The sequence below is a fragment of the Rhinolophus hipposideros genome, assembly GCF_964194185.1.
Source record: "Rhinolophus hipposideros genome assembly, chromosome: 14".
In the NCBI taxonomy this organism is placed as follows: Eukaryota; Metazoa; Chordata; class Mammalia; order Chiroptera; family Rhinolophidae; genus Rhinolophus; species Rhinolophus hipposideros.
Genome location: NC_138060.1, coordinates 34,693,547 through 34,718,210, shown reverse-complemented (window position 1 = coordinate 34,718,210; position 24,664 = coordinate 34,693,547). Strand labels below are relative to the sequence as shown.

At 43.4% G+C, this 24,664-nt stretch overlaps 1 protein-coding gene across 1 annotated transcript in view; it reads left to right on the top strand.

Annotated features, from left to right (window-relative positions):
• Positions 1-22,219, top strand: part of BFSP2 (beaded filament structural protein 2) — a gene marked incomplete at its 5' end in the record, with an annotated part of 66,850 nt that extends 44,631 nt beyond the window's left edge. The window contains 3 exons of the mRNA XM_081072818.1: positions 12,959-13,090; positions 19,610-19,830; positions 22,110-22,219. Coding sequence (XP_080928944.1) covers positions 12,959-13,090; positions 19,610-19,830; positions 22,110-22,113 — 357 coding nt within the window. The 3' untranslated portion in view covers positions 22,114-22,219. The remainder of the gene's footprint in view (positions 1-12,958; positions 13,091-19,609; positions 19,831-22,109) is intronic.
• Between the last annotated feature and the right edge of the window lie 2,445 nt (positions 22,220-24,664).

The following is a 24,664-nucleotide window of genomic DNA, read 5'->3' as shown; positions in this document are numbered from 1 at the left end:
ACGGTGCAGAATCTGAGAGTGAAAAGGAAACTGGGGAGAATTGACATGTTAAGGCGTGAGGGATAAAGGTAGATGTCATCAGCATCTGCTACCTTTCATCTGCCAAATCTTCTTGGTTTTTTTTTATTGAGGTAAAATTGGTATGTGACATGATATAAGTTTCAGGTTTAAAATGTTATAATTTGACATCTGTATACAATACAAATTGATCACCATCAAAAGTCTAGTTACTTTCCATCACCACACACTAGACCTCTTCACTCATATTTGCCCACCCCGTAACCCCCTTCCTTTCTGGTAACTACCAATCTGTTCTCTGTAGCTATGAGGTTTGTTTTGTTTTTTTGCACCTTTTGGTTCCATATAAGTGAAATCATATGGTATTTGTCTTTCTCCGTCTGACTTATTTCACTTAGCATAATACTCGGACTCTCTAGGTTCATCCACGTTGTCCCAAATGTCAAGATTTCATTCTTTTCATGGCTGAGTAATATTCCATTTTATATGTGTACCAAATCTTCTTTTTTTTTTTTTAATTAATTTTATTGGGGTGACAATTGTTAGTAAATTTACATAGATTTCAGGTGTACAATTCTGTATTACATCATCTATAAATCCCATTGTGTGTTCACCACCCAGAGTCAGTTCTCCTTCCATCACCATATATTTGATTCCCTTTACCCTCATCACCTACCCCCCACCCCCTTACCCTCTGGTAACCACTAAATTATTGTCTGTGTCTATGAGTTTTTGTTTCTCATTTGTTTGTCTTGTTCTTTTTGGTTTATATACCACATATCAGTGAAATCATAGGGTTCTCTGCTTTTTCTGTCTGACTTATTTCACTTAGCATTATTCTCTCGAGATCCATCCATGTTGTCACAAATGCTCCTATATCATCTTTCCTTAACGCCGAATAGTATTCCATTGTGTATATGTACCACAACTTCTTTATCCATTCATCTATCGAAGGACATTTTGGTTGTTTCCATGTCTTGGCCACCGTAAACAAAGCTGCAATGAACATTGGCGTACACGTGTCTCTATAGAGAAATGCTTTTATATTTTTGGGGTAGATACCCAGGAGAGCGATTGCTGGGTCATATGGTAATTCTATTCGTAATTTCTTGAGGAACCTCCACACTGCCTCAAATCTTCTTTATCCTTTTGTCTGTCAATGAACACTTAGGTTGTTTCCATATCTTGGCTATTGTAAACAATGCTGCAATGAACATGTGGATGCATGTATCTTTTCAAAGTAGTGTTTTTGTATTCTTCGGATAAATACTCAGAAGTGGAAGGGCTGGATCATGGTGGCTTTAGTCTTAATTTTTTGAGGAACCTCCATACTGTTTGCCATAAATGTTCTTATTTATTTTTAATTAGTAAAAGCTTATAAAGAGGTTCTGGTTAGGTTCTCTCCAGCCAGTGTTATGGACATCAGGAACCTCCGTAGTCCAGGGTTTGGAGTTCTCGAGTTGTGTGATTCGGTGTTTGGGAGTATCAGGCTGGTCCAGAGAATGTCTGGAAGGTCTTAAAGTCTAGCCCTTCCTTTTCTGTTTGTCGTGGTTACCCAACTCAGGGTATTTGGGATGCTTCAGGAACCGCAGATGACATGCTCTCCCACTCTCCAGACCTCCTGGTTAGAAAGGAATCCATTCCTCAATCTCCAACCAACAAACTTTAAAAAGGTCTCCTTGAGAAAAACTGCAGGGTCGCTCTCATTGACCTGTTTCCTAGATTCATATGCTGAGGTGTTTCCATTCTGTAGAGCAGGGGTGTCCAAACTGCAGCCCGCGGGCCAACTGCGGCCCATGATCCATTGTTAATTGGCCCGCAGCAAATTCCAAAAATATATTTAGTTTACTTAAATAAACCAGGTCAGGCAATACGTACTTCACCTCGAGTGAGTGGCCCGGCTGTTTGTGTATTTTACCGCATATGGCCCTTGGTGAAAAACGTTGACAAAAAGTTTAGACGCCCCTGCTGTAGAGTGACAAAGTCCTGGATACAAGCATGTTCTACCTTGATCTTAACCAAATTAAGATCTCTCACTGCTCTTCTTCCATAAAACTTTTGTGGAACTTAACAGGTACACGGAAATCACCCCTTCAGTCATTGCTTAAAGACCTAAAATTCAAAAATGAAACGGATAACCCAGTGAGGGGTTCATCAGACCTTCGGTATCTTTTCTGCTGGTCCAATTCTCACAGCAGCCTCAAAAGCAGGAACTATTGTTATTGGAGGGAGAGAGGAAGGAAGGAGATGAAAAAAGAGGCGAGTTTCCGGTTTCTCAGCAGCCAGGCTACTTCCACTGATTTTTTTCTGTCACAGATGCAACCATTTCAAAGGTCCTTTATCATCAACAGGAAAATGATGTTCTGGATGGCCACAATGACACTTTCAAGAATATTACACAGTTACTGCCTTTCGTGTCAGTGTCAGTCCATTATGATAAATATAATCAAATGTTCCTTCCAACTGACCGTTTCCTTACAATGTGGGATCCTCCTGGAAACAGGGCCATCCTACAAGCTAAGGGATTCCCAAGTTTCTGAACAAAGCTGCTTAGGAATCAAAAGATTGACCTTTCCCACTTCATTTTGCCCACTGGCGGGATTGAAAGCCCTCCTGTTAAGGTAACAAGGTATATTCATTTTCTATTGCTTTGTAACCAGTGACTGCAAACTTAGTGACTTAAAACAACATACACTGATTATCTCACAGTTTCCATGGTCAGGAATCCAGGGTCTCACTAGGCTGCAATCACGGTATCAACAAGGCTGCATTCTCATCTTCTGAGTTCATTGAGTTTGTTGGCACAATTCCGTTCCTTGCAGTTACAGGCCTGACGCCCTCAGCTTTGAGAGCCTGACACTCTCCATAGGCAGCTCACAGCATGGGTGTATGCTCCTCCAGGCCAGCAGAAAAGCTCCACCCTTTTAAAGCTTTAATCCAATTAAGTCAGCCCTACCCAGGATATTCTCCCTTTTGATCAACTCATAATTAACTGATTTGGGACCTTAATTACATCTACAAAAATCCCCTCACCCTTGTCATATAATGTAACCTAATCAGGGGCATAATACCTGGAGGCAGAGATCCTAGCGGTCACCTCAGATTCCTGCCCACTACACCAGGCCACCTACTACAGCAGCAGAAAACTACGGAAGACTTCCTCCCTCACACCTCCTGCCATCTCGCCTCTTCTGCCATATGGACAGCTCTGCTTTCAATCTGCCTCCTCCAGGGAAGTCGAGGTCTTCTCTGCCTTGTCCAATCTCTTAGCCTAGGCACTGAGAGAGACCTTTGTTCCCTTGCTGTAAGCCTGGCCTGTAGTCAGCTTCCAGCAAGGAAGGTTCTGTTTTGTCTTCTTAACCTCCTCCCTAGGGTCTTCCTTCCTTCCCTGGGAAGGGCTCCACACCCTCATTCCCAAAAGCTCATCTCTGTCCCTCATTCACTGCAGCTGGATGATGTGTGCAATAAGCAAAGGCTTATTCAATTACCAGGACAAACTAGCATGGTGGGGTGGGAGGTACAGACGAGAGAGAACGCAGCACCCTTTTAATAGTCCCTTGGGGCCAGGAACTCCATAACATAGATGGCTCCCCGGCTGTCTGCTCTGACCACAGATCAGACCACTTACCTCGGATCAGTGTAAGGTGGTTGTGGTCAGGAACTTTAGCTGAGCTGTAACCATCAGGCCTTCAGCAATCAGGATAACTGCTCGTGGAGACAGTTAAGAATGAAGAGAGGTGAACAGATTGAAATGAATTGTGAGGTTTCTGGTTATTGATAGTCTTCGAGCTGCAAGAAACATTAGAGACTAATGAGAGCAGTGCCCTCTAATAGACATTTCTGCAATGATGGAAATGTTCTACAATCAGTGCAGCAATCCAATATGATAGCTGCTGGCCACATGTGGTTATTAAACATTTGCAATGTACCTGGTACAACTGAGAAACTACCTTTTTAAAATTTAATTTTTATTAATTTTTAATTCAAAAGCTACGTGTGGCTAGTGGCTACCGTATTGGACAGCATACGTCTAGCTCTACCTAGAGGAAACTAGAACTCTTGGATAACATGTCCCCTTGTCATCCATATTCACCAACAAATACTAGCCCTGGAAGGGCAAACATTTTATATAGGCAGTTGCTGAGTCTGTGCCTTTTCTTTGTTTGCTTTTACCAAGAACAATCAATATTTTCTAGGATATATAAAATTGGATTAAAATGGATTTGGGCTATTCCACTGAGGTCACTGGCTCCGGGCTACAAAATGGTCAAATGTGATATTGCCATGACAGCTAAGTCGGAGAGTTCCTCTCAGGGAGAATAGAGAGAGTGGAACCCCTGAGAGCATCTGTAATGATGAGTTGGCTGTAAATCCCAGTGGCTCTTCAGTGAATAAGCCGTGGTTTATTTGGTGTGCTCACAGCCAGCACCGAAGGGGAATCACCTAGCATCTCTGTAGCTCACAGTATGTCACAGAGTGAGCTTTGCAGAAGAGCTCCAGCTTGTTTTTATTTCTTTTTTTCATTTACTTTTGTTTTATTTAAATATTTTTAACATATAATACCTTCACTTGGTTTAAAATTCAAACTGCACAAAATGATGTACAGTGAAAAGTCATCCAACTCATGTCCAAGCTACCCAGTTCTTTTCTATGGGGTCAATCGATATTATCCTTTTCTTATGTGTCATTTCAGAGACATTTTATACATATATGAGTACAAGGACATATGTATATACGTAGTTGCTCTCTCTCTTTATACAAATCATAGTATTCAGAACATACTGCTTTTTAGCTGTACCCAGGGCACAGCAAACTATGGCCCACAAGCCAAATCTTCCTCACTGTCTGTTTTCTGCAAATTTTATTGGAACCCAGCCACGCTCATTTACATGTTGTCTATGGCTACATTTGCACTACACCAGTAAAGCTGAATCGTTTCAACAGAGACCATATGGCCTGCTAAGCCTAAAATATTTGCTCTCTGGCCCTTTGTAGGAAAAGTTGCTAACAGATATCCCAGGATATATTTAACCTGTGCCCTTCTGGTGATTATTTAGGTGGCTTCTAGTCTTTTTGCTATTATAAAGAAGACTAGTCACTAATTTTGTATGTCCCTCATTTCCCAATGTAGAAATATATCTGTTGGATAAATTCATAGACATGGAATTGCTGGGTCAAAAATTATGTGCATTGGTAATCTTGATAAATATTGCCAAATTACCCTCTATCAAAGTTGTTAAAATTTACATTCTCACAGTAAATGTTTCCCACATCCTCACAAATACTGTGACTTCTCACACTTTGTGATCTTTGCCAATATTATAGGTTAAAAAAAATGATTTTTCAGTAGTTTTATTTTGCATTTCTCATACTATAAGGAAGGTGGTGGTGGCACATCTTTTTATGTGCTGGATTTCGTCCATATTTGCTTTTGTGCATACTATGCGATCATAGCTTTTGCCCAGTTTTATTAGGTCTTGGACTTTTTATTATTGCTTTATAGTGCTCTTCATACTTTCAAGAAATCAGTCCTCTCTCTATGATATAGATTGCAAACATTAACAATTGTCACCCCAATAAACTTTAATTTTAAAAAAATTGCAAATATGTTCCCAGCTTGTCACTTATCCTTTTACTTCATTTACAGTAGTTCCAAGTATCTTTCAAAATATATTGGTAGCCAGTAAGGAAGGGTTATCATAGGAAAGAGGTAGGCCAGTATTTCGTTCCAAGCTGTATGCCGCAGAAGTGGATCCCAGCTGGTGTGACTAGGGGCGCAGAGCAGCCGGGATCAGAGTAGTTGTTAAAAGGGAAAATAAAGAGACTGTCTCATTGAGGAAGGTACTGCCTATTCTTTGCCCATCCATTACCCAGCACAACCATATACATTGTCGAGGGCATTCCCAGGCCCTCATCTTCTGTATTGTGTTTTCAAACTTACAAGTGGTCAACAGCCAATGTGAGTGACGATGTATGCAGAGGATTACCCAACATTGCATCCTCTTCCTTACACTCTACCAAGGAATCTTCACTCAGACTCCATTTGTCAAACACAAACCAGGTTCCAAGTCCTGCTCTTGGTTCTATGAACACAGAGTCCCTGGCTTCAAAGAATGCCTGTCCCTCGCCACCGGATTCTACCCGTCTCAGCACCTATCTTAGGAATTTCTTAACAATGGCTCTTTCTCATAAAAAATATAGGGACCTTCTAAAATAAGAAATTTGAAAACATGAAACAACCTAAATCTCTGAGAAATCAAGGTGGCACAATTTGTATTCAACACTTTGTAGTCTCCTGGAAGGGACGAAGCAGAAAAGTCCCTTCATCTTAGGAATGGGATGATCTCAACAAACCAGAGCGAAAATATTCTTATTTAGACTTCTCCAATAATGACTTGAAAAAGAAAAATATAAGTTTCTCTTCCGTGCGATACTCATTGCTGAGCCACTTTGCAGCTGTCGTCAGCAGGGCACACTTCCTTCTGACCCAGGGGGCCGCAAGTCTACAGAGCCATGTGCTCCTCTGTGTCTCTTTTGGTACCTTCCATCGAAGCTGGGCATTGGTCCTATACCCTAAAGAGAGTTTCAAGAGCCAGGCAGTTCTTGTGTAAATTCAAGGAGAATCTTGGCTTAGCCTAGCCAGGCTAGCTCTTCTGCCAATGCTGAAGTTTCACTGAGTGAGAAATGCACTTCTTTTTAATTCCTACTAAGGAAAACCCAACCCATGTCTCTGGTGAAGACTGGATGGCATCCAGCCTTCTCCCAAATAAAACCTACGTCTGGCTGGGGTAGGTCAGGGTGTGCGTGCTGCCTATCAAGAGCTATCCTTAGCTAAATAACATTTATATGACACTGCATGACTCTAAGTGCCTTAAAATTGTTATAATAATGATAGCTAATCCTCCTAATGAAAAGGAGATGTGATTTAATTCTATTCCTGGTATAGACTCCTCTTCTTTAGTCCCCAGCTTGTGCCTGGCACACATTGTAGACCTTAAATAAATATATTGAGCATGTCATGGGTGTACAATGCCACATTAGGTCCCCAGAGGGGACAAAAGGGTGACTAAGAAGTTGTGTCTGCACAGAGGGTACCCACAATCTAGTGTGGAGGGTGGCTTGGGTGGAGGTGGGAGGCAATGAATAGAAAGACCATCTTCTGCAAGGCAGAATGGAATGTGCAATGAAAACAGTGACAACAAAGATTTATGGAGCACTTACCAAGTGCTAGCCGGTGTTCAAAATACTTGACAGGCGTGATTTCATTTCACCTTCCTAACATGAGATAGTATTGTGATTTTATCCATTTTACAGAGGAGAAAATTGAGACACGGAGAGGTTAAGTAACGTACCCAAGATCACAGTTAGAAAGTGGCAGAGATTCAAACCACATGATTTTACTGTTGATGAAAGAACATCCAAACCTATAGAAAAAATGTATAAGAGTTTATTTGAGCCCAACTGAGGACAGAACCAAGAACAAGATCTCAGCAGACTGAGAAAAGGCTCTAGAAAAACAGCAGTTTTGCAGTTATTTTTATGCATTTGGTATCAGAGAGGGAAGTAAGGAAGATTACATGGAATCCATTGGTCTTAGATTAAAGGAGTGGAGAGAAAGCAAAGTAGGGAAATCTCTATGATTGGATAAATAGTAACCGGAGAGATGCATACTTCTTTTACATTGGAGTGTACAAGACAGCTGACATTTAACATTTATAGTAAGTACGGATGGCATATGGCAACAAGATCATGTGCTCCCTTGAGGGTTGTCATGCCTCTGAAAAGGTCTAGAAAAGAGGATTACTCTGGCATTTCAAAGGTGTGTTAACCTAAATACACAAGAAAAATGGACAGGGCTTAAGGTGAATATTAACTTTTTCCTAAGGAAGTTTTATATGCCTGGATGTGACTACCCACTATGACCTGCCCAGTTAGGAATTTATGATCAGATCACCCTGTGAGGTTACTGTCAGTCACCAAGCTTGTCAGATGTACTACGTAGCCACTCTTTCATTGTCATTACTCCAGAATCATTACTCCAGAATTAACACTGACCTGGACAGATGGCATGGAGTGGGTGAGCCGTGATTCATTTCCTTTTTTTAAGAATGAGCAAGTAACATCTTGTGGAATGTGAAGTTGGGAGGCCTCTGTCTTGAGGGGTTAAAGGGTTATGCTAGGCGTCTGTCAGGATCTTTCCAAACCAAGGTTCCGTGCCCTCCCTGCGGGATACGATTCCCCTGTGACACAAGATCTGGAACCCCAGAGTCCATTGCTTGCCCTGTCACCATGACAGTGAACATAGAGAGGTGAGGATGACCCTAGGAGGTCTAAGACATGTAAGAGCAAGGCAGCTCGCTGTGCTCTGAAGCGGAGTGATGTTCTAATCAAGCTGTTGTTTACCAGCTGCAAACACCAGAGAGCTCGAGGGACTTGCTGAAACCTGAGGAGCAACTGCTCGGAGAAAGGCAGGAGGCACACATTTCCACCCCTGCATACTCATCCAGGATACATATTCTAAGAACACACCTGCGTCATCATTCTCCATACTGTCTCCTCCTAAGCGCTCACCCTCCCCTCACACTACAGAGTGGCTTTTCCTCCAGTTCCAGGTCGTTGCCAGGATGCTTTGCTTTTGGGAATGGCGGAGCTAATCAGCAACCTGGGTTGGGTTGGGTTTGGAGCTGTTGCTTTTCCTTTCCACTTGGAGACTCAAATACTTCATTCTGACTTAAGCATGCTGCTTTTCTTCTGCTCACATCCATCCTTCATGTGCAGTCACATGCAAATTTAATTTAAAATTTTTTTCAATTTGAACATTTTTACCATATTTCAAAATGCCCACATACCCTCCTGCCCCAGAAATATAGATGGAGTGTGACCATGGGCACAGCTTCTGCACAGTGGAGCCGAGATTTCAAGCTGGTTTGAAAGCCTAGAGACTAACATATTTGAATCTCATTGTACCCCCTGGCAACTGCACTGAGCAACAAAACACATTCCTGCCTTCCTATCCTCAGGGTCTAGGATCACACACCTACTGTTTGGTCTGTGAGGAGAAATCTGGAGGCACTGGGTTGAAATGGAAACAGAAATGGAGTTACTAATATAACCAGAAAGCATAAATCTAAAAAGCCAGTGGAGAAGAACAGGTAACACTTTCAGATGAGTTAAAACAATTAACTGTTCCCAAATGAAAGGCAAATGTATGGAAAGCTGGTTTGAGAAGGTATTAGACCTGATATAAAATGGAGTGATCAGATTAATTTTTCTTTCAATCTTAATTAAACTGTCAGAAAGTTTCTGTTTGGTGCTGGTAGGTCATTAACACCTCTTATTCTTACTAATCTCACCTTTCAAAGAAAAAAACCACTTTAGGACTCAGCAACTTGGCAGGCAACGCTTCCTAGAATATAATAACATTGGCTTGTTTTAATTTTATTAATTTTTCAGTTATCTTCTATCTGTGGCAATTGACACAGTTCTATCGGTTTCTGTAGTCATTTAGAAATTTGCTTCCATAGATCAGGTATCACATGGGTGTCTTAAATGCAGATTCCTGGGCCCCACTCAGATCTCCGGAATCAGGACCTGCATTTTCATGAGGTCTCCCATATAATGCTGGTGCATGTTATAATTTGAGAACTTATATATAGTTTTCATCCTAAACACGTGTATTTACAAAGAAAAATAGTTTGAATTAGTATTCTAAGACGTGAAAAACAATGCTGGTTGTCCAAGAATGTTTGGGAAAGTCGTGGCTAGGGCGTGTTACTAATGAAACTAAGACAAGGGGATTCATCCCTCCAGAGACCAGTATGTACCACTGAACCACTGAATACAAGCCACCCATTGCCTGGGTTGAGGAGAGGGCAGATCATATGGGAGATGGTGGCTATAGCCTTAGCCAAAGCGTCACTCCAGAGCCGCCCACCAAGGCTTTGAAACATGCCCTCCATTGGGCGTGGCCTCCACTCAGGCCTGGCTCTTACCCATGTTGTCATGGCAATGTTTCACAACTGCTCTCTGAGGACAAATGTAGGCATACATGTTTAACATGCCAGTCAAATTCACAATACCATGTAAAGGTAACGTAGAAGATTCTGTTGATGTTTTCTTTATATAATTTTAGAAATAACATCAATTTTAAGATAAAACACTTACTTCGCTTTTCCATTTGCACTGGTAACTTCAGTTTGACTTGCTATGTCTTGCAAAACCTGCCTACCATTTTCGTAATTTCCGTCATCAACAAGAGTGTCCCCAAATTAGGCTACTTCTGTAGTCTTATTTGCTTGCTTATCAATACCTGATTAAGTAAAAAGTCACTTACATCAGTGATGAATGAGGAGAGCTCTGTTAAGAATTTTGGTTGATATTTTTGTTGACTTTAATGAGCTCATTCATCCATCATGTAACTTCTTTGCAAATCAGTTAATAGTTTTCAAATATTGGAAGACTATTCCTTCTAATTTTTGTGCCATTCACAATGCAACAGTTACAGACATGACCCACTTTTACGTTTAATCTGCAGTATTAACATCCTCTGCATCCCTTTCTTAAGTCTAGATAATCAACAAAACAGTAATTCAAGCCCAGATTTATAGTGTTTGCCAATTTCCACGGTGTCAATACTCTGACCATGGCTGATTTCAAACTACAAACTTGATGTAAATGAGCACAAAGTTGGGAAGAGATACACAGAACACACCATTTATTCCCACCATCGATGTAAATAACCTCAGTAGCATAGATAATGATAAAATGTAAATAATTAGCAAGTGATATGTTCTGAGTATTTATTACCATTTTCAATATAATTTCTTTAACTATAAGTTGATATGATTTAATTTTCAATGACAGTTGTGTTCAACAACCAGCTTACAAAATTCCTGAAAATTTAACGCTCAGCTCTAATGAGCTGTTAGAAGCCGGCTCTGGCTCATGGCTGTCCCTGGTCACTCTGTAGCTGTTGCCTGACAGGACACCCCCTCTCTGGCTTCCCTCCTACCCATCCACACAGCCCATCTGGCCAGGTCCCAACCACAAAAAAAGGAGGAAAAATGAGGCTGCTGATCACAGGCGGTCTTGCCAGACAATGAGGATATTTTAGAGTGATCCACCTTCACTTTGGGGAAGACAAGTCCAATTTCAGGGTCTTAAATTGATAGACTGGTGGAAGCAGCGGCGTTAAATTCTGGTTAAGAGCACAGCTCTGGAGTCTGCTTAGGTGTTCGAGTCCCAGCTCTGCCCCTCTTAGGCCACACGATTTTGAGTAAATAACCCAATCTCTCTGTGCCTCAGTTTCCTCATGTAAACTGGGAATAATAATGATACTTCCTTTATAGGGCTGAAAAGATTAAATGAGATCGTGGACTTAAAGCTGCTAACCGAGTACTTGGCACAGAGTAAATGCTTAACAATATTAGTTATCATTAGTTGTGGTCAACTCATAGTGGCTTTTATAAACTCATTTATTGGCTAATATTACTTTTTACATATAGAAAATATATACAGCCAATATTTTCATGCTTTTAACATTCTAAAAGCTTCTACATGCATAACCTGATAGTGACCCAGGAAGTAATCATCATATGATTGTCATTCTTCACTTATTGTCATCTACATTCTGTGGGCAGGGACTGGGACTCAGAGAGGCTGAATGAGGGCCCAGGGACACACAGCCATGGGCCAACCAGTCAGAGCTGGACCCATGGCTTCTGTTCTCCTTCAGCTAATCCCAGGCCTTTAATGGGCATTTCTGTTGAGCTCTTCACAGCCCTCAAACAAGAACTGGAAGAACTAGTACTGAGATGTGAGCCTTTTGACTTGGAGTTTCTTAGCCAACCAATTATTGGACTATTTTTGCATAATTTTATAAAGAAGTAGTCATATGTAGTAAAAAATGGTCAATCCAGAAATCCAGTAACCTAGGAGACAAAGCAGTTTTTTCCTCCTGCATCACTGGCTTGGAGACATCCATTGCATTGGAGATAAACGAGACTGAGCTCTCATTCTTACCCTTTTCCCCAGAAAAGAGAGGAGTAACAATGACCTGTTCCCCTGAATGTATGGAGAGGAATCAGAATATGTCCATTGTGCTCAAGAAGAAAGTTCAAAACACAGACCTTCCCCTTGATAGTTACAATTGTGACCAGACGTGTTTTTACAAGGAAGCAGGGACTATCAGATCAAGTTGGCTAATTCCTTATTTGAGGAAGGTATAGGGCAACTGAAACTGTCTCACAGTGCTGGAAGGGGTTACAAATTCTCTGAAGGGCAATTTGGCCACATTCATCTAAACTACAAATGCCTACCCTTTTGATTCAGCAGTTTGATTCAGTAGTAATTCACTCCCCAGAGATACTCCTATGTACAGAAAATGAGGAATGTAGGGTATTCTTTGCACCATTGTTTGTAACAGAAAAAGACTGGAAGCAACCTAAGTGTCCATCCACTGGAGACTTCTAAATAGTTACTTTCAAAAAAGGCAGTACTACGCAGCCATTAAAAAATGCAATTGATTATATACATACTAATATAGAAGCATTTCTAAGATATATTAAGTACCAAAGCAAGAGGGGATGATTATACATATTTATTTATAAACATAAGAAATATTCTGGAAGGAGGTATAAGAAACTGGAAACTGGAGAACTGGGTAATTAGGGCACAAGGAGAAAAAGACTATATATATTTTCTGCCATACAGTCTTTAGACAATCTTTTGAATTGTATTCTATTTGCATACATTATATGTTCAAACTAAATAAATGTTTGTATATAAGCTAGTGAAGACGCCTCTGGAAAAAGAAGGGTTTTAAATCTAACAGCTGTTTCCTCTGAGTTAGACACGGTGGAGTGTCATTAGAAAGGGTGAGAGGGAAGAACGGGTCAGGTTCTTCACTCATCCTGCTCACGCAAGACCTGACTCTCAACAGCAACAGGCAGAGGTGGCCCACATTGCCCAGACCCAGGAAGAGAAGCTGGTCGCAGCCCTCAGGGTGGAGTTACACAATACTTCGGGCCAAGTCCAGAGCCTCCAGGCTGAGACGGAATCCTTGCGAGCTCTGGTGAGTGGGTCAGGAAGAGCCCTGGCATTTCTTGTGACAATTCTAACTCTCAACTACCGAATTGTAGTTATAGGGGTCACAATTTGCAAGGGATTCCCACCTCACCTCAAAGGAGTTTTGAGTCCAGAAAGGATCATCTGATACCGAATCATAAGGGTAGTTAGTAGTCACAGTGAGTGCCGGGCTGAGATAAACTTCACGAGGGTGCTGCCATGAATGTTGGCCACTCATACCTACGAATGCCCCTTCTCACTGCCTCCCTTCACCACAGAACTGCCCTCAGCCAAACCGAAGCCACCTGCCCTAGGAGGTTAGGCACGCCCTCCTTCTCTGCCAATGACTGACTCACAGGGAGACTTAAAAGCCCACCCCACTTGCTTCAAAGTAGAACCAGTTCTGTGGTGTAATTCACACTCTTGAACACTCCCTGGGATCAGGCTGGAGTCAGACCCAGCTGAGAGCACTTCCTGGCTTAGCGCTCTCCCCCGCCCTATTCTGCTTTCCTTGCTCCCTCTTTTCTGAGAGCAACCCCTTAATTACTTACGTGTACCAGGATCCCTGCTTACGGGTTCTGCTTCTGAGGAACCCAACGTAAGATACAGTAAGTTCCTCAGATTCACGTGGTTTGTGGGCAGATCTCTTATATCATTAATTATTATTATTATTAATTAAAATAATTATTAATAACACAGTAATCTGCCCTCTGCTCTCTGGGATGGACTGAAGTTCTGTTAGGGTGTTAAGCACAGCTCCCTCCAGGGGGCCATGTGTACTGAGTCAAACCACCAGTGTGTTGTACATACCGGAGTGCAAGAGGGGCTGGCCCGTGTAATCCTGTGTAGCTGAGGTACTCTGGAGACCACTGAAGCCCAAGAACCTCTTCTCTCCCAACAGCCTTAAGTCCTGAGGCTGTTCAGATACCAGGTGCCCTTTCTTCCACTGCTCCCCATACACCTGCATCTCAGTGCTGCCACCCAAATCAACTCCATCAGCGAACCACCATCCCCACTGTCCCTGCAACCAAAACCTGCCATGAAGTTAGCTCAGGTATTTGTTCTAGTCGGTTCCCCTCAGAAACAGCTTTCTCTGCCTATTGCCAAGATCATTCCATCACCCCTAGTTCCCTTCTTTCATGTGTCTTCAGTTCACTTGGGTCCATTGTCCACTAGCCGGCTAGGTCACACAGTGCCCAGTCAGCTCAGGGAAGCTCTTCAGTCTTGCCATAACATGACATGCATCTTGTTGCTCTACTTCTGTCCCACTCATTCTCTGGTGGGATCTGGGTCAGAACAAAGGGATGTGAGTAAAGGTTCTGAGGTGAGAAAAATCAGGAAACTGCAGCCTAAAGCAATGCTGCTTTAAAATGCTACTTCAGAGTTTAAAAAGATTGTCTGAAAGAGATTGCATTATTTATTCAGAGTTACGTGAATTTTATGCTAATCAGTTTTATTCAACTGCCATAACCCTTGATAAACATCCTAATGTGAAGGGTGCTGCCTTTTGCCCCTGTTGATTTAGGCACAGTTAAGGGGCTGCCATTTATTCCCCAGATGTCCTTGTGGATGCCCAAATTCCCACTCTTCTGGTGACAGAAAGTTCCAGGCAAAAGATTAGGGACCTCTCCTCAAGCCCACATCATCAAAAAAAAAAGCCTGGATGAATTGCACCTAAGTGGCCGGTGGCCCCATCACTCAGCACACATTCCATAGATATATTGGGTGCCTACTATGTGCAGAACCCTCCTTTAGACCCTAGGGATGCAAACATGCATCCCTCTAAAAGCTCATAACCTGATTGGTAAAGAAAACCTGTGCGCAAATGTCTGAACAAAGCAGAGGGGTACTGTGTTCCCTCAAGTAGCTGCTCCCAACAGTCTCCATTCTCAGCAAGCCCCCAGCCCACCCTTATCTTGTCCTTCAGCAGATGCTGTCACCTGGACCATTCTGCAAATGGGATTAAGGTGCCCCAACATGAGGCACCTCTGGCTTCCGTTTCCCATCTCAAAATATCTCTGAAGCTTCATCCACAGCCTCCTCCCTTCAATAGATTCCACCTGTGCCCTGTTGCACTATCTGGACATTCCTCTGTCTACTGTCCCCTATCTTCTGCATTTTCAGTGTCCCTACGCCCTGGGATTGCCTGGACTTGGCCTAAAACAGAAAGCCTTCCTTTGCCAGACCTTCCAGCACCACCCAATTTGGGCTTCACATTAACGTCCAGAACTCATGTTTCGCTTTCCTACCTTGAGTCCTCGTATGTGCCCTTCCTATGGCTAGAAGGAGACCTCTCCCTTCAAGTCTGCCCATCTCTACCTGCTCTTTTCCTCACACCCTTGACACAGGTGAGGTGGAAGACACTAAAGTGCTACACTCACTGCAAAGCCTCAATCCTGACTCCCACAGCTGGAGTCATAGCTCCCACCTGTCACCCACTCGCATTCAGAGCTCTAGGGTTCATGAGGTTATATCAGCTCATCCACCCAACTTAACTCCTTGAGAGCAGAGACCATGTCTAAGTAGTTTTATGTCCCCAAAGCACTCGGTACAGTGCTCAAAACATAATTTCTTCAAAGTGATGCCAATAGTAATAAGACCATGATCATATGCAGTCTCTCATCACATCGTCAGAGAAACATTGAGAAGTGGGGTGGACTGTGACTGCCATCCGATTTTGCAGAAGAGAAAACTGTGGCTCAGGGATTTGCCCATGAACACAAGTAATCAGTGGAGGAGCCGAGCCCTTCTGGCTCTATTTCTCTCCTAGAGTAGCTATCCTGTGGAATTGGGGGTTAGCACTCAGGCTCTGGAATTGAATCCTGGATCCTCTGCTCACCAGCTGTGTTGACCTCTCTATGATCCAGTTTTCTCACTTAGAAAGGGAAGATCATTTGGGTTATATCTGTTATGTTAGCAGCTTAAGACAACAGTCACTTGTTTACTCATTTAGCAGTTTAGGCAGAGTTCAGCAGAGATAACTCTTCTGTGCTCCCTGTGGCATCTGCTGGGGCTGGAACATCCAAGAGTGGCCTCTTCAACTCACATGTCTGGTGCGTCAGCTCTGCATCTTTTTCTCTCTCCATGTGGCCTTTCCATGTAGCTAACTTTGCCTTTCTCGTGTCATGGGATTCTTACATAGTTAGACCTGTGACATGGCGTCTGGCTTCCCTCAGAGTGTGAGCACAGAAGCTCACAGGCCTGAGCATCTCTTAGACAGCATGCGGCTGGTCAAAGCAGTCCCAAGACCAGTCCCAAATCAACAGGAATGGAAATAACCTCCACTTCTTGATGGAGCCATGGCCAGGTCACATAGAAAAAGAGCATGTGGGATGGAGGTAGTTGTTGCAGCCATCTTTGGAAACGTGACCTACCACCGGACCATAGTAGAATTTACCTCATACAGTCATTGGGGTGGTTAACTAGAGCATGTCAACCCTTAGCACAGTGCCTGGCACAGAGTGAGCAGTCAATACATGGTATCTATTATTAATTATCCCTATAAAATTATTATTATAACCACTAGTATAATAACCCTGCGTTGGCATCATCTTGCCACCTGACTTAAACCCAAGAGTCTTAACTTCTGGAACAAATGGAAAAAGAACTCACACTGTAGCTGTAGTGGCCATGCCCGGGACCCAGGATGGGCTGCCTCTGTCCCCTCCTGACTCTAGTAGATTACAGTTCTGGTCACTGGGCCTTGCAGCCAAGCTTAGGAGCACAGACAAAGCTAGAATAGGCAGTACACCCTCCTATAGCTTTCAAATATGGTAGAGTTCATCCAGTCACTCTGTTACCCTCAATCAGAGCAGACTGTGTGTGCACAAGCCCCCCGCCCCACATACACTCACACAAAGCATATATGAGCAGGAGGAAGCTGAGCTGATGAGACTTTCAGCCCCCTTTTCCAACAAGGCATCATTTATATTGGTCGTCAGGCACCAACAATGGTGCTTAAGGCCTCCTGACCTCTGTGTTCAGTCAATTCAAATCAGGAATGGAATCCAAGACCGGAAATCACAGAAGGTCACTATTTTACTTCCTGGAGGGTTTACAATTCAAGGATGTCCCTTCAAATCTCCAGAGATTGGGGAATAGGTGTGCTTCTGGGATCTTGGTTTGCTTGCTGGTGGTATGTCACTGAGTGGGATGGGGCTAGGAGACCTGTAGCAGTGGCCTGATCAGAGTCACTCAAGCTCAAGCATCTCTGTGACAACCAGGCCAGAATGTCAGGGGCTTAGGTGGGGAAGCTGGGTTTGGATTCTAAGTAAGGGTCAGATGGAAGAGACATAGGACCTCTGATGGGCGTTCCCATAAACCCATCTTGTGCAGTGGGTCCTAAGTCATCAGAGAAAAACCCAAGGCCACATGGAGGAGTCACCTATGAACATGGAGCAAAACCTGTAAACAGATGATCTAACTGCAATTCCATGAAATGTTTTTCCAAATCACAGGTCCAGTGTCAACAAGCACCACTCAGAAGCCAAGCAATTTCCCTGATAAACAAAGGGAGAAAACCCAGGGAGTTGGCACAATGATTCTCAAACTCCAGGTGGCCATTTTTGTATCCTCACTGCTATAGAAGGGATTTCTGATCCCAGCAGCAGAATAATAACCTTAGACCAAATACTGATCTGGATTTATTTTCTATTGATCACAGTTTGCCACTTGTAAATGTACCTAGGATGGGAATCTGACTCCACATCCTTATATCCTATGGAATTAAGAAGATTTAAATAAGATAATATGGTGGTTCCTGCTTAATACCAGCCATGATTCAATATGGCGTACTAGCCAAGAATCTTCCCTTTCAGCCAATGGTCAAAAGAATATGAAAAATCTCCTCCCAGGGGGCAGGGTACAGAAACTTGTTTTATCAAGGTTTGACTCAATCCAATTTAGAAAGATATGTGTGTGTTTCTTATGTGTTATATAAAAAGCCAGATTCTAAATTATAGGTGCACCATAATGACAACTGTTAAAAAATGCTCGACAGAGGCCCACAGTGTTTTAAAGGTATTTATTGGTCAGCCCTGCAGTTTGCAGGGTATGGGATATGGGAAGATGAGAAGAAAGTTTCCAGCAAATGGGGAGACAGATAGATAGGGCAATAAGTGTAGCCATAATACAAGTGCTATCATCCTGGACAACCTATACACACAAGCACTTACTCTGTGCCAGGCCCTGTCTTATCACTGGAGTTTCAGAGACTTTGAGTGCAGTTGGGGCGGCGGGGGGCGAAGACAGAAAGATGCTGGGCTAATTGTGTGTGCCATGTTAGGGGTCCTGGGAGCTGGGGATGGGGTTAAAGCAGAGGAGATACAGGCCCAGATTTGGACTTTAGACAGAGCACCATGGCTGCTGTGTGGGGAATGCAGAACAAGAAGGAATTAGAGGCAAGAGACAAACTAAGAGGCCACTGAGGTTACCAAGGTGAGAGGTGATAAGTATTGATCCTGGGCATTGGTGGCTGCAGAAGAGAGGACACAAGCGTGAAAATTTTTCAGAATGTACAAGAGGCAGGGCACAGTGATGATTGAATCTGGGAGGGAAGCAAGAAGATCAGGGACATGTCCTTCCCCAGTTTCTAGCTCACATGATTTCACCAGCTGAAGCACAGAATAGGAGAGACCAACAGGTCCAGGGGGAAACCAACAGCTCCATTTTGGACGCCTTGATTTGAGGTGACTTGGACTATCTATATTTTTAGTAAGAAGTTCAGTAGTGCATCAGTGCTTGAGGGAGAGGTCTGTGCTGGAAGTATCAATGCAGGGGGCAGTAGCAGAGAGATGACTAAAATCCTGTGTGGTAGAGACCAACTAGCACAGGCCCAAGAGGCACAGCTCATAGAGAAACAGGCTCAGGATGGGGCAGTGGGGAACCAGCACTGAATGGGGAAGCCAGAAGACGAGGAATGAGGCAAAATGTGCTACTGAAACACTAAAGGAAAAAATGCTGAGTATATAAAGGCCAGAGACAGTCATTGTAACTATGGTAATGTGGGAAAGACGACTGGGGAAGACAGCATGTTAGCTGAATGATGGATGGGGGTTTCAGCAGTGGAAGGAAAAGCCTTCCCCTCCCGCTCCCAGTGGGTGAGAAATCATGAGAAATAAGGCCCAGAAGCAGTTTAGAGAGCAAGATTCCTTTGAAGAAACACCTGCAAATTGCCTGTCACGAGTATCTCTCAATTTTTCTCTCTGTCTCTCATTTTTTTCTCTCATTTTCTCACTCATCCCTCATATCTCATCTCCCTCCACCTCCCCTCCTCTCTACCTTCCTCCCCTCTCCACACCCGCACACACACTTATCCATCCTCCACCTCCCATCAGAAGGATCAGGGAATTAGGCTCAACAGGAGTCTGGCCCCCAGAGGAGGATTATTATATCCACGTAAGCCTGTCAAAGTCATCGTCCTTGAAGAGACAGACAGGCCAGGCCAATGCCAGCCCTCCCACTACTCTGCACACCTCCCTCTTCAAGGGCCGGGCCTTGGGTTTGGACCACGTTCCCTCTTTTGTAGAAACAAGGCCTGGAGAATACCTTGCAGGACGCCAAGCACTGGCATGACATGGAGCTGCAGAACCTGGGCGCGGTGGTCCGCAGGCTGGAGGCGGAGCTCAGGGACGTGCGAGGGGAGGCCGAGCAGCAGCTGCAAGCCAGGGAGCATCTGCTGGCGTTCAAGTGCCAGCTGCAGAGGGACGTGGCATCCTACCACGCCCTGCTGGACAGGGAGGAGAGCGGGTCAGTCTCTTTTCTTCTTTAATTATGAAAGGAATACAACTCATGGCGTTAAAAATAAATTTTTTTCCCACGCTATAGAAGTAATTAAGATAAAAAAATCACCCCCCCAAACACACACACACACACACACACACACACACATCCACACACACACCCCTACACCTCCACTCCTACAACCTGTGTCCTTCCAGGGTTTTTCTATTCATATATGCACAAATCTATAGACAACAACTTGATTTGGGGAAAAAAAAAATCCTGGAAGTACACACTGTTCCCCAATAAAGTCCTGTTCCCCTTCCCCAATAAAATCTTAAAAAAAAAAAGACAGATATATATGTGTATGCATGTATACATATAGGTGTGCACATCTGCATATAATCATACATACAGATATACACATACACGGACACATAGCCATACCTATGTGTGTTCACGCGTGCCTCGTACAGCAGGTCCTCGAATAACATCATTTCATTCAACGTTGTTTTGTTATAATGTTGATGAGGTGCTGTTGATAAGCTTCACTCTTGCTTATATCAATGAGCCTACGGTAAACTGGTTTCATTGTATGTTGTTTCACTGCAGTTCCAAGAACCTACCGACAACGGCCCGTGAGGATTTACTGTACACACATGGTATCTGTTGAGACCGCTTTCAGCTACATGTAATAGAGCCTCATTGATGGCACTGGACTCCAATGCACCTGAAAATTTAATATGCACCCAAAACCTTTAAAAAGCAGATTCTTTAAAAAGCAGATTCTGCTTCTGCAGGGTGGGGGCTGGGGCTGAGAATCTTCACTTCTAACGAAACACTTAGGCGATGTCTATACGGCTGACCCACAGACCACACTTTAAGCAGCATGGGGAAAAACCATGTTTATTTAAGAGTTCCGGAAATAAGGTGGTCTAGGCTGCTCAATGATTTCATTAAGGTCCCACGTTCTTTTCATCTTCCTGTTATACCATCCCTGATATACTAGGTTTTTGTCTTCATCTTTGTCACCCATGGCTGCCAAATGCCTACCAAAGCTCCAGACATCATATCTTCATTCATGACAAGAAGAAGGAGGAGGGAACATAGGGGAGCAAAAAGGCCTTTTCCTGCATAACTCTCTTCTTTTTCAGTCAGTGAAGGACAAATGTTTTGAGAAGACCTCCAATGGGCTTTCCTTTATATTTCATTGACCAGAACCTGCTCATACGACCATACCTATCTGCAAGGGATGCTGGGAATGAAACTATTTAGCTTTTCCAGCCTCCACAGTGGAGAGAGGCAAGGGGTAGGAATGGCATATATCCGCCTATGTGTGTATATGTATGTATGCATGTGTATATATGCACATATATACATATGTGTATACATGCAGTCTTTTTTAACGAGTAAGAATTCCAGGAGCATATGTGTGAGTCTGAGGGCTTAACTTTCTCACCAGCTCTTTAAGGAAATCCAAGCTTTTATTGTATCATATTTCCATACCTTCACATCTCCCTGCAAGGTCCCTTCTGTGACATACATTGAATAAGAAATAACAGAAGAACTCCAAGAGACAGCTTAGCGATTATATAGTCCAACCCCTATGATTCCAGAGAGAATACAAAAGGCCCAGAGCAGAAAAGAAATTGTCTGTGATCACCCGGGGAGGTGGAGGCCGAGCTGGGACTGGAGCCACTTCTCCTGCCTCTCTCCAATGTCCTCTGTTATATCTCTTTCTTCAGCAGACAAGAGAACCACATGGAAGTGGCCTAACTCTCCCTCTTTTCAAGTGGAAAATGTGTCATCCAGCTCCTTTCCAACTGCCTTTTTACTGGATTGATTTCTGTTTATTATAAAAGCTAGATGTTCCTAACAAAGCTAAGTTTTTCAGATGCCTGTGAACATCTGAAAAAATGCACAAAACAATTTTAAACAAATACAAAAAGTAGTGAGTTAGGCTGAATTTTCTTCAAGAATGTAAGAATTGCCATTTAGCGAATGCCAGCTAGGTGCCAGCACAGTCTTAAGTTCTTTGTTATTGTCATTTCCTTTAAATTTGGCCAGGACTACATCATTATCCCCATTTTACAGACAAGAAACAAAGCCTCAGAGAGTTTAAGTCATTTGCCCAAGGTCACAGAGCTGATAACCATGGAACAGGGATTCAACACACAACCTGCCTTGTTCCAAAGGCCAACTTTCCATGAGACACCTGCTTTTCCTGTCATCTTATTGTGACATCTTTACTAATTTTCATCATCCATGGCTTCTCTCACTCAAATGCTTTTGTTTATTTGTTTCAGCTGATGGAGAAACATCCTCTTATCATGAAGAAAATGTTGTCTTCCTCACGAGTGACCAATGAAGTTCCTTGAGGAGTTCTCCCCAACCCCCCATTCACCCCCACCCACCCTAAGCTGGATTCCCTGCTGGATTCCCTGGTTGATTCAGCTGGAGCTGAAAAGCTTCTTGGAGTGGAGAGGGTCCTTCTGCCTTAAATTTAAGTAGCCTGTAGCTTGAGCAACCTCCCTTGTCTCTCTCCAAATAAATGCTTTGTGTGCAGCTTCCAGTCTGCCCACCTTGTTCAATTCACTATCAGGTGGAGATGAATATCCCTTTACTGCCTGGCCTTTGCTCATGGAGCCATTCTTGAAGGCCTCTGGAAGGTTTCCTGACATGACACCATCTGCCTCACCCTCCAAGGGTCAGCTGCTCTTGAATTTACCAACTCTTGCTGTTTGGGCAAGAGCTGTGCTCATGGCATTCAAGCTTGTCACAATTTGGAGCAAAAACAACACTCTTGCTAGAGAGGGGATTGGTGTGGTGCTTTATTGCATGTAATATAATTACAGACATCAAAAAGCATTCAGACCTCTTTAATGTACTCTGCATGGGTATTTATGTGCAGACACACACATTTCACTACTATTGGCAGAGTACCTCTCAATCAGTTTAAAGGGAACTTCAATTTGTGGGGGATTAATTAGGTTGTGGTTGCTTACCTCACTTGCAGCCTCAGAATTTTCTTCCAGGGTCAGGGCCTGGGCCAGCCAAGTATAGTTTCTGCATCTGCCACCTACCCAGGCAAGACCCCTGAATTCTGATTAAAACTGAAACCACCACCTGTGTCTTAGCACAGACTTTCAGTGCCTCCAAAACCACACACAAAAAAAAGCCCAACCTCAATTTCTTCTTTCCACAAGCATCTGTCAGTCCACCTGTCACACAAAATTACAGACCAAAATATCCAAGCTGAGTCTTTGTCCTCATGTAGTGCTAATCCAGACAGGGAGATGTTTCCACGATGGGCACATTCAGAGACTCCTTCCCCCCAATACCTGGGATTCCAAATAGCAAGGCCAATGTGAACAAAAGAAATCTTATTTACCCTTAAGAAACTGTTAAAAAGAAGCAAGGTAAGAAATGGGGTCTCCTGGTTGAAACTGCTCCAACTGGCTTTTCTGTTTGGCTTCTGCGATCCAAGGAATTATATTAATAATTCATATGGGCAGGACAGCTATTTACAGTTTGAACAACATCTTCACATAATTCCATGTGTTGTTTGAGGCACAGAAATAAGCAAGGTAGCATCTGATGCTACACTTCAGCAAAACACCAATCCCTCCATAGCTGCCTACTCGGTGAGTGCCCGTAATTAACCACTGGGTACAAGGGGCTCTCTGGAGGACACGTGAGTGGCTCTCCAACTACTTTGGATGTGCCGTACACTGAGGTCTGTTTGTTTTCTTTCTTACTTGTTACGATTAACTTTTTGCAGCCCAGCCAAGACCAAAATCCCTAACCTAAACATAATGAGAAGGCCCCCAAAGGTCAGCCATGCAGAGGAGGTACTTGTGTGTCTGAATGACCATGTATTTTCCAGAACCTGGAAGCTGTTTCAGCCATTGGAAGAGGGGAGAATGGATTTGCCCCTACTCCTGAGTTTCCACCAGACCTCACGCTGGGCTGGGCTGCACACACCAGTCTCCTTTGCTCTGTAATCTCAAAGAGCAGCTGCCATAAATCATTACCTTAATCATCCTTTGTCAGGGAGAGCCAAGGCTGGCTGGTGCTTCCAGTTCTCAGCACGAGTTTCTTGCTGTTTCTAATGAGTCTTCATTAACAGGTAAGAAAAGGCACTGACTCCGCCAGGGTCTTATTTAACTCAGGTTTCCTCTCCCAAGACCCAGTGCGATTACCCTGGCAGCCGTCCACTGACAGGTGGCTGTGGAGGCGGCTGCTGGGTAGGAGTCAAGGACCGAGCATTCGTTCGGGAGCAGACCAGAGCACTTCCGATGGACTCTTCTGAAAGCACAGGCGAGGTCTGTTTCCAGACCAGGTAACAACATTGGCCTCTGGCCTTGTTCCTAGAGCACAGTGTAAACTGCCAACGAGATTGGCTTTCAGATCAAGGTCCTTAAGTCTTACCTGCATTATGTTTTGTAACACTTCTGAGCACCTACTGGTGCCCAGACATATTGTTGGGCTTGGGGATTCCAGTAGGAAAAGAAGACACGGTTTCTGCCTTGGTGGGTTTACAATTTCATTGAGGTGTCTATGTGTGCGCATAAAAGTAGAAACAAAGCAAAGCAGGCGGGGCAGCGCATGAGTTTGCATGGTCCCTTCATATAATTCAGTTTATCACAGAAGGCATGAAAATAGGCATCTAAATCTGATCTCTGTTGATTCTGAGTTAAGGTGGTTCAGTAAGAGTCACCAAATACCATGCTGGCCTCTGATTATCTACGTAAACTACAGATATTCTATTTTTTTTACAGATTTATTGAGATATAATTGACATACGGCACTGAGTGAGTTTAAGGTAGACAGACAGCATAATGGTTTGACTTACACATAT